Here is a 10,486-nt window from a genome sequence, read left to right on the forward strand (position 1 = left end):
GTTCGTTCGTTAGTTCGTTCGTTCGTCGTTCGTTAGTTCGTTCGTTTCGTTCGTTCGTTCGTTCGTTCGTTCGTTCGTTCGTTCGTTCGTTTTCGTTCGTTCGTTCGTTCTTCGTTCGTTCGTTCGTTCGTTCGTTCGTTCGTTTCTTTTTTCGTTCGTTCGTTCGTTCGTTCTTCGTTCTTTCGTTCGTTTCGTTCGTTCGTTCGTTCGTTCGTCGTCTTTCGTTTTCGTTTTTCGTTCGTTCGTTCGTTCGTTCGTTCGTTCGTTCGTTTGTTTCGTTTTCGTTGTTCGTTCGTTCGTTCGTTCGTTCGTTCGTTCGTTCGTTCGTTCGTTCGTTCGTTCGTTCGTTCGTTCGTTCGTTCGTTCGTTCGTTCGTTCCGTTCGTTCGTTCGTTCGTTCGTTCGTTCGTTCGTTCGTTCGTTCGTTCTTTCGTTCTTTCGTTCGTTCGTTCGTTTCGTTCTTCGTTCGTTCGTTCGTTTCGTTTCGTTCGTTCGTTCGTTCGTTTCTTCGTTCGTTTCGTATTCGTTCGTTCGTTTCGTTCGTTTCGTTCGTTAGTTCGTTTCGTTCGTTCGTTCGTTCGTTCGTTCGTTGTTCGTTCGTTCGTTCGTTCGTTCGTTCGTTCGTTCGTTCGTTCGTTCGTTCGTTCGTTCGTTCGTTTCGTTCGTTCTTTCCGTTCGTTTCGTTCGTTCGTTCGTTCGTTCGTTCGTTCTTCGTTCGTTCGTTCGTTCGTTCGTTCGTTCGTTCGTTTCGTTCGTTCGTTCGTTCAGTTCGTTCGTTCGTTCGTTCGTTCGTTCGTTCGATTCGTTCGTTCGTTCGTTCGTTCGTTTTCGTTCGTTTAGTTCGTTCGTTCGTTCGTTCGTTCGTTCGTTCGTTCGTTCGTTCGTTCGTTCGTTCGTTCGTTCGTTCGTTCGTTCGTTCGTTAGTTCGTTCGTTCGTTCGTTCGTTCGTTCGTTCGTTCGTTTTCGTTCGTTCGTTCGTTTCGTTCGTTCGTTCGTTCGTTCGTTCGTTCGTTCGTTCGTTAGTTCGTTCGTTCGTTCGTTCGTTCGTTCGTTCGTTCGTTCGTTTCGTTCGTTCGTTCGTTGTTCGTTCGTCTGTCTTTCGTTCGTTTCGTTCGTTCGTTTCGTTCGTCGTTCGTTCGTTCGTTCGTTCGTTCGTTCGTTCGTTCGTTCGTTCTTCGTTCGTTCGTTCGTTCGTTCGTTCGTTCGTTCTTCGTTCGTTCGTTCGTTTCGTTCGTTCGTTGTTCGTTCGTTCGTTCGTTCGTTCGTTCGTTCGTTCGTTCGTTCGTCGTTCGTTGGTTGGTTCGTCGTTCGTTCGTTCGTGTTCGCCGCGCCCCTCTTTCGTGTCTTGTTTCTCTGCCTTGTCCCCCCGCGTGCCCCTTTTTCTTTTCCCTTTGCTTTCCCTCCCCCTCCCTCCCCTGCCCTTCTCTTTTTCCCCCTTTGCCCCCGTCTTTTTCTCCCCCGTCGCTGCCCGCGTCCTTCTCCCCCCCCTCCCCTCTTTTTCCCCTTCCCCTTTTGTTTCTCTCTCTCCTCCCTTCCCCTCACCCCCTTCCCTCCTTTCTTTTCTTCATGGCATTAAATTTTGCTTTAACAAAGGCTTTGTAAAAATATCGGCTAGTTGTTTTGATGTTGGTACATATTGTATCTGGAACTTTTTGTTTTCAAATGCTTCTCGGATGAAATGAAACTTTACTTCAATGTGCTTAGTTCTTTTGTGAAATTGTGGGTTTTTACAAGTTTGATAGCACTCTGATTATCCAAATTAAGAACTGGAACTTGTACGTCATCGCCTAGCAAATCATTTAGCAACCTCTGTACCCATATAAGTTCCTTAACGCTTTCACATGCTGCTATATACTCAGCTTCTGTAGTTGAAAGAGCTATTGTCTGCTGCTTCCTTGATGACCACGAGATCGTGCCACCTGACAACATCAAAACGTAACCACTAGTTGAATGTCTTGTCTCGGTATCGCCAGCATAATCGGAATCTGAATAACAATTTAGAAATAAGTCATCAGTTTTAGCAAAAATAATTCCTTCATCAATAGTTCCTATTAGGTATTTAAAAATACGTTTTATTACTGCAATATGTTCCTCATTATAAGAATCCATAAAGCGACTTGCATATGATACTGCAAAAGCAATATCGGGTCTTGTAGCTATGGCTAGATACATCAAGGACCCAACAGCTTCCCTGTAGGGAAACTTTACTTTGTTTGAAGCATCACTTGTTGTCTGCACATATTCAGCAGGTGTACTCATAGGCTTAGCATCTTGCATATTAAATTTCTGTAAAATTTTCTTTGTATACGACGTTTGACGAACTACTATCTTGTCTGGTTCTTGAATTATTTCCATGCCTAGGTAAAAAATTGAATCAAATACTTTAACCTCGAATTCATCTCTTAGGCAATTAATGAACTTTTCTCCTGTTTCTTTAGATTCAGAAGCGATTATTCCATCATCAATATAAATAGCTAAAATTATTTTCTTGCTGTTAATTTCACCAATAAAAACACAAGAATCTGCTTTTGAAACTTTAAAATTAAATTTATTCAAAATTTCCGTGAACCTTTTGTTCCAGCATCTGGATGCTTGTTTCAGACCATAGAGGCTTTTATTAAGTTTGCAAACTTTATCGCTACCATCGGAATACCCAGTTGGCTGATGCATAAATATCTCCTCATCTAGGTATCCATATAAAAACGCTGTCTTTATATCAAACTGAGTTAACGTAATAGTTGAGAGATACAGTCAAGGCTAAAATTGTTCTAATAGATGTAAATTTTGCTACCGGACTAAATGTCTCCTCATAATCTATTCCTTGTTTTTGAGTAAAACCACGAACAACCAATCTAGCCTTATAACGTTCTACATCACCTTCCTGGTTTCTCTTAATTTTGTATACCCATTTGTTAGATATTGCTTTCTTTCCCGTAGGTAATTTTACTAGGCTCCATGTACCATTATTCATAAGAGATTCATACTCTTCATCCATGGCATCCTTCCACTGCGTTCTAAAATTACTATTTATTGCTTCTTCATAATTCTGCGGTTCTTCGTAATCTGCCACTAATGCAAAGTTAGCCTCATTAACTACATTTTGCTTTCTTGGTCTTAAATTATAACGACTGCCTGGAATTTCCTCAGTACTAGCAACTGCATTATTTTGTACTTCTAACTCATGAACATTGGAACTTTCTATATTCTCTACAACGTCATTTTCAGCATCCTCAAATTCATCATTAGAATCTGCAGTAGGTGCTAATGTAGCTTCTGTTTCTATAGGATCAATCTCCCTCTCAATGTCATGATTTGTACAATTATTGATCTCTGGCAGTATTATATTGTCAACTTCTCTAATAATAACATTGCGTGAAATCTCTATACGATTTTCTCTAGGCATCCAGATACGATAACCCTTACAGTTTTCTTGATATCCTACAAATACGCCTTTCTTAGAGTTGGAATCTAACTTTCTACGTTTTTCTTGTGGGACATGAACATATGCATCTGAGCCAAAAATTCTAAGAATGGATATATCGGGTACTTTATTGAACCATAATTCAAATGGGGTTTTGTTTTTCTGTGGACTTTTTCCTGCTCTATTCAAAGTAAAAACTACATTGTTTACCGCCTCTCCCCAGTAACTTAAATTGAGCCCCTTACTATGCATCATAGATCTAGCTGCTTCTACTATAGTTCTCATATCACGCTCTGCTCTACCATTGTGTTCTGGTGTGTATGGTGTAGATCTTTGGTGTACTACTTTATATTTTCGTAATATGTCACTTACTTCCTTATTTACGTACTCCGAACCATTGTCTGATCTTAATGCTTTTACCTTCTTTCCAGTATCGGCTTCCACTTGATCTAAGAATCTTGACATTACTTGAGAGACATCGGATTTTGCTTTGATACAGTAAACATAACGATAATTAGAGTAATCATCACGAAATATAAGCATAAAACGAGCTCCACCAAATGATTTCACTTGCATTGGTCCGCATAGATCTGTGTGAACTAGCTCACCAACTTCTTTTGCTCTGTTCATACTCTCGGCAAAAGGTAATCTGTGTTGCTTACCCATTACACAGCCTTCACAAAAGAAATCACCACCAGAATATTTAATATTTTGATTAACTAACAAATTTTTGACATGCTCCTTGTCTTGATGACACATTCTTCCATGCCACATTTGTAAGGAATTGACTTCAACAGCGAAGTTCGAACTACCAGTATTTTCATCTACTTTTATTACGAGCTTAAAAAGTCTTGAATTTTCTCTACGGCCTTTAAGATGAACTTTACCATCACGTTTAAACACGCATTCTTTCGAATTTGCTTCCAAGAAATAGCCCTTGTCCAAACATGCATTTATAGAAAACAAGTTTATTTTGATCTTTGGAATGTATAGAACATTTGACAGGAATTTCGAATTCCAGACCTTACCATCAAAAGCTTTAATATATATGTCACCTTTACCAACCGCTGGAATAATTTCACCATTTCCAATTCGAATACCCTTTGGATTTTGAAACTGTACATAGTTCTGGAACCACTCTTTTTTGTTAGACATGTGGTCACTTGCACCAGAATCTGCAAACCAAGTATCTTCTTCTGAAGTACCAACAAATAAATATTCACCAATAAATGCTTCACCACTGTTATTGCGATTTCTGTTTGGACAATCACGCTTCCAATGCCCAAACTTTTTGCAAATAAAGCATTTACCCTTGTTATTCTTATTACCTTCATTTTGTTGACTTTTGCTTAACCTTTTGTGGTCGCGTTTTGCTACAAAGGCTTCAGATTTTGTTGGTTGAACCCCTAATCTAGATTCTTCCATGCACAATCTTGATGTTAAATTTTTCAACGTTCGTTCAGCTTTGTCGGTTGCTTCCCACGAAGAAAAGAAATGCTTGTATTCATTAGGCAGGGTCATTAAAATCTTTGTTACCAGCATATTATCGGTTATCTTTTCACCAAGGTCCTCTAACTGCTTGGCCAACTTTTGCAATTTAGATATGTGTACCGAAATAGTATCCTCAGAGCCTTTTTCGTACTGGAAAAACTGTTGCTGCAGCAAATGTATAGACGTTTCTGATTTCTGTTCATATACATTTTCCAAACTGCACCACATATCGGCTGCTGAATCACAATTCATAACATGAAGCATTGGTTCTTCACCTATTGACAACACCAAAATTTTCTGAGCTTTGGCATCTTGAGAAATCCATTTACTTATCTCCGTGTTATTTTGTTCAGGCTTCTTTGCAATTCCACTAACTATGTCCCAAAGGTTGCTTGCACGCAGCACCACCTTTACTTGGAATTTCCACAAAGTCCAGCCTTCCGAACCTTCTAGCTTAGAGATCTTGATTTCCTCCATTTGTATCAATAACGAGCAAACAATTATAACGAAAATACAATGACTATTCTTTCCTAGTTATGGATCTGGGCCCATAACCTGTTAGCAGAGAAAAATATTTCGTGTATTGTTTCTATGAATTGTAACAAAGAGTGAAAAATTTTTATTTTCAATTTGATTTAAAATAAAAATACATACAATGAGAAATTATATTTTTACAAATTTGAACAAGTATTTTTATAACAAGTAGATGAACGAATAATTATAAAACAAACTACAATATTTTTAACACGACGAGTTCAGTTGTAGGCCTCAACCATATGTCGCATAGCATGAAACAATATGAATCCTGTTGAGATGGCAACAGCACCGAGAACTTCACTGAAGTAAAAGGTCTACTAAATCAGTACTAGTCTCCTGTCGGGCAGAGGAGTCTTTCCCGATCGTTGACCAATAACATCAGCCCTATTACGCGAAGAGTAAGAGATACTCAACGGGTTCAGGAATCCAGCATAAGGTTCTTTGTCACATCACCCAGTGATATCTGTTGAGATGGCAACAGCACCGGAGAGAGAATCCGGACATATATGGCATTTGGATATATCAGTCCTTAAACGAACATTCTCTCCCCGCGAATTTGAGCATAAACCACATTCACTACGTGGATCCCGAAGGAATCTCAACCAATTGACCGGTCAGAGCTAGGTCCTGTGGGCAACCGGCCACCCGTAGTGCCAGATAATATGGTACTCTGGTTAGACCCCATGTCAAGTCATTCCAAGGAAAGGTCGAGGATACATTTGATCATCACCAGTTTATAGTTCCGGCAGACTGCAATACATCAAGATGGAGTTTTTCATCAAGAAAATATGCCCCGGGGGTATTACCCATGGACATTTTGACACTTTTGAAATTGTCATAACTTCTGTGAACATTATGACTCAATTTAGTGTGTAATAACGTCCATGGACATTATGGCACGCCAACATTTATTATTAGCATAGAGAGCATCAGTACATTGGACTCATTCAGAAATATTAGGACATTTTTTTATATATACAGTATTACCTAATCAACTAAAATTTTAAGTTTTCCCATCACTGCAACAATAAATATTGTAACAACATCATCATACTAATATGAATTGGTAATGAATGTGGTCTAATGCCAAATTGTAAATAATGAATTTTAACAAACTAATGGCATCGTATTCGCAGTAACTAACTACTTCAGCATAACACTATTGAAACTGCATCTTATTGCACGTGAAGAGGGAGGTACAATATGACAAGGCTTAAAGAAGGGAAATATCTACTAACATACAAATGTTTCTATTTATTCTTCGGGAGTTTTCTAAATTACGTTTAGCACTTTAAGTATTTTTAGCCGATTTTATAAAAGAACGCGATTTATTCATTATTTTCATTTAGTTGGGTTTTTGGTTTGTTTACTCTCTCTATACCGTGTATGTTAATTTCTGTTTCTACTTTTTAGCAGTTTTTCATCTAAAAGTTCAAAATCATCATGACAATTTTTGCTTTTAAAAGATTTTCATTTGTTTTTGTTTTCTTTTCGTTGCAATCTTTTTTCACCTTAAATTCTTCTTCTGCAGCTTTTGAAGGAGTTGAAGTAGTTTTTGTTTGTGGCTTCCATTAGATTTAACATTTCTTCGTTTTCTGCTGGAGACTTTTTTCGCTTCGAATATTGATCTGTATGCAAAATTTTGGTTTTATACGTTTTATATGTTTTGTTTCTAGTTTCTAGTTTATTTTTTATTTTCTTTAGAGTTCATTTGTTGTTTCGAGGTTTTTGTCTATGTTTTCATTTGAGCTTTTTTATCGAACGTTCATTCGTTATTTGTTTTTGATTTATTTCATTTCAATGTTTTTTTTTTGCGGAGGGATTTTGTTTGTAATTTTCAGTATTTTGTTTTGTTGTTGTATTGGATTTTTGCATTTGCAAACTGCAAAGTACTATGTATGCGAGAGAGTAGAGTATAGTTACGAGAATAAACTGCTGACGCCACCACATGCGATAACAAATCTTTGATACATAATTAAATTACAGCGTTTTAATTTCTGTAATTAGTCACGATTTTTTAGTAGAGTTTCTGTTTGTTTTAATGCGACAGTAAGGGAAAAACAAAACATAGAAAAACTAAAAGAAAACCCTTTAAAATTAAAACAAAAACTAACCAACAATCTTAAATTTAAATTTCAACATAGTTTTTTTTGGCATGTTACGTACATACATATATAAGGAATACTGCAACATATTATTAGAATTCCAGATATCGAATTTATTGCAGCGATTTCGAAGTTATACGAACTACATGTAATTTATTAACCAATGATCACTTTCATTTGTAAAACATCGAAAAATTGATTAGATCCATAGTAAATATACATATTTATCAATGTATGTATGTACTTATATTTTGTATGTCATCAATATATTATAGAATCAATGTTTGAAAATTAGAGTCATTCCCTTGAAGAGATATGAACTCAAATATAAGATTGCGTTTAAAGCTGATAATGTCCAGTTTTTACAATAAAATACATAAATTCGTAATAAAACTACACATTTTAAAACTCTGATTTATATCCCGAGATATGATCCTTCTTTTTTATTGACATATACTTCAATTTGTACGTTAACCACCCTTTGACATTGGTGCTCCACAATCATTGATTTAGATACTAAGTGAGTACGAAGATGTATCTAGTTGTTAATAAAACCATGTAATGACATATATTTTAACTTAAGGAGACCAAATTTACTGATCCTAGATCTAGACTCTCACTAAAATATGCTATATTCGAAATAGTGATGATCGTATTAAATCTGAAATTCTACTGAACACCCAATTGCGACTGCAGTTTCTGAACCCTATGCTCATTGTTGAAGCACTATTCTTGTAAATACAAAGAGAAAAAGAGAGCGCGCAGAGTGCACACCGATAAGGTAATACCTGCAGATGAATAGACAAATCATATCTTCTTTCTGTAGAACATGTATAAGGGTTGACTTCTTCGCTATTGAATATTCTGTTATTTGGAACATACTGAGCACTAAGTATCTGCAGTGAAAATATTCCCATTGTAAGGGTAATCTTTACTAAGTAAGTGGAACGTCCTTTAGTATTAATACTCTGAAAACGGAATTGGATATTTTCAGAAGGAGGTATCAGTAAGAACTTCTTGTTAGAGATAGTAAAAAGTCATGCGATAGTAAGGAGTAATGAAAACAGGGAATTTGTTTGCAATCTTGGACAGTAAACTATATGGGTATATACGGTACAGCTAAGAACGATGCCAACAGAAAGAAATAGTTACTAGTAGACTTGATGGTGAATCCATTCTCCCTAATTTGTTCGTTTAGGCTCCCCTGGGGGCATGTTAGCTTCATGAAAGACCTCACTTTGGTGTTATTGCAATCCTGAGGAAAAGAGGTGCTACCAGTACCTATAGTCTGCAGGGACTACTAACTGGTGATGATCAAATGTATACTCGGTCTATTCTTGGAATGATTTGACATGAGGTCAAACCAGAAAACTACATAATGTGGTACCACTGGAACCAGTAACAGAGTTTCGGACTTTGTCTTGTTCCAATTATTGTTGGGGTCCCTTCGGGATGCACGTGGTGGCTGTGATTTAAAACCAAATTTGCGGGAAGAGAATGTCGGCTAAAAGACTGATGCACGCTAAAGTCTGCCATTCGGAATAAGTTCGGTGCTGTTGCAGAGACAACAGAACATTTTGATGGATTCGTGTTTCGGTATACTGATTACGTATCTAGGTGCTGTTAACGAGGGGCAGCAATGGTCAGTTATTAGATAGCACGAGTACTTGAGCAAAGTGGTTGTACATTGACCATATACAAAATTGCCACCGGCGTGTTGGAAATACAAAGCGGCGGTTGTGTGACGTCTAGTTAGCTCATCCTATAGTTTAGGTAAAGCACTTCGGCGTCTTGCTCATTTAGGCTAAAAACTGAATGCCGTGGAAGGAATAAATATGCATCAGTTCGGCCGGACAGTCCCGAACTAGTTTAAAGTAGCCAATGCACTACAACGAACATTTTGTTTTATAAGTGTCCCCTTTCTAGATTACTTGGGGATAGAGACGACTGTCTTTACTTTCGTTTACAAAGAGTGCATTCGTGAAGAACCAACCACGTGGTTAGACGTTAGTGGAAATTACTGTATTTTCTGAATGCATTAACTCTTTGACGAACCGTTGGTTAGTATTCTAGAGTACTTACATGTTACGAACCTACATATATATTTAAATGTGGATTATTTTGTACCGAAAACATTTCGACGTCTTGATTATTTAGGCTAAAAACTGGATGCTCTGAAAGGAATAATTACCCATCAGTTCCGGACAGTCCCGATCTACCAATTTAACCTGCCACTTACAATTACCCCTGTTTAGTCTATTTTAACATGTCAATTGTCACACCATAGATTACAAATAGACATCCAGAAAGCTAGTCTTAAGTAGCTAATGCACGGCAATGAAAATTTTGTATTTTAAGTGTTCACTCTCTGACTGTCTACACTCTACCTACCGGAGGCCACTACACTCTTGCTTACAATGAGTAAATTCGTGACGGAAGACGTATTAGAGCCAACCAGGTTGTTAGATATTGGTGTAAATTACTACATTTTCCGGTTGCATTGACTCTTTATCGAACTTTTGGGTAGTAATTTAGGTTTCTTTCGAAAGTGTATATTTAAGTGTGGATTATTGAGTACCTACCGAAACCTTTTTCGACAAACGCTTTTATACAAATCCCTATGAAAGGGAATCGCTGAATCGCTGAACCTCACCTCTCTATAAATATACAAAATACATCTATACGGTGTTTCTTCCATAAGGTACCCTCCCGACCCTGGTTGTCGTTGAAAAGGAATATCGGTTGTTGCCTATATATAACTGTCAGAACAATGTCTGTACGATCCATAATTAAAACTTAGAAACAAAAGTACTTTTTTCTTATTAGAATATTAATAAGTTTAACGATTTCCCAAATCCTAATTACAAAAACAGCAAAACTAATGAACTATATAAAAAAAAATTGATAAATTGATTTAATTTCTATTCTTAGTT

The 10,486-nt window shown here is 37.2% G+C and overlaps 1 protein-coding gene across 1 annotated transcript; it reads right to left on the minus strand.

Annotated features, from left to right (window-relative positions):
- Positions 1-1,685: 1,685 nt before the first annotated feature.
- On the minus strand, positions 1,686-2,276 carry LOC119614777 (secreted RxLR effector protein 161-like). The gene has a single exon (XM_037970885.1). It carries the CDS (start codon positions 2,274-2,276, stop codon positions 1,686-1,688), a length of 591 nt encoding a protein of 196 aa, XP_037826813.1.
- Positions 2,277-10,486: the final 8,210 nt, after the last annotated feature.

This window comes from Lucilia sericata, unplaced genomic scaffold (genome assembly GCF_015586225.1).
Source record: "Lucilia sericata isolate MDLA Ls3-8-SP2 unplaced genomic scaffold, ASM1558622v1 Contig003375F_arrow, whole genome shotgun sequence".
In the NCBI taxonomy this organism is placed as follows: Eukaryota; Metazoa; Arthropoda; class Insecta; order Diptera; family Calliphoridae; genus Lucilia; species Lucilia sericata.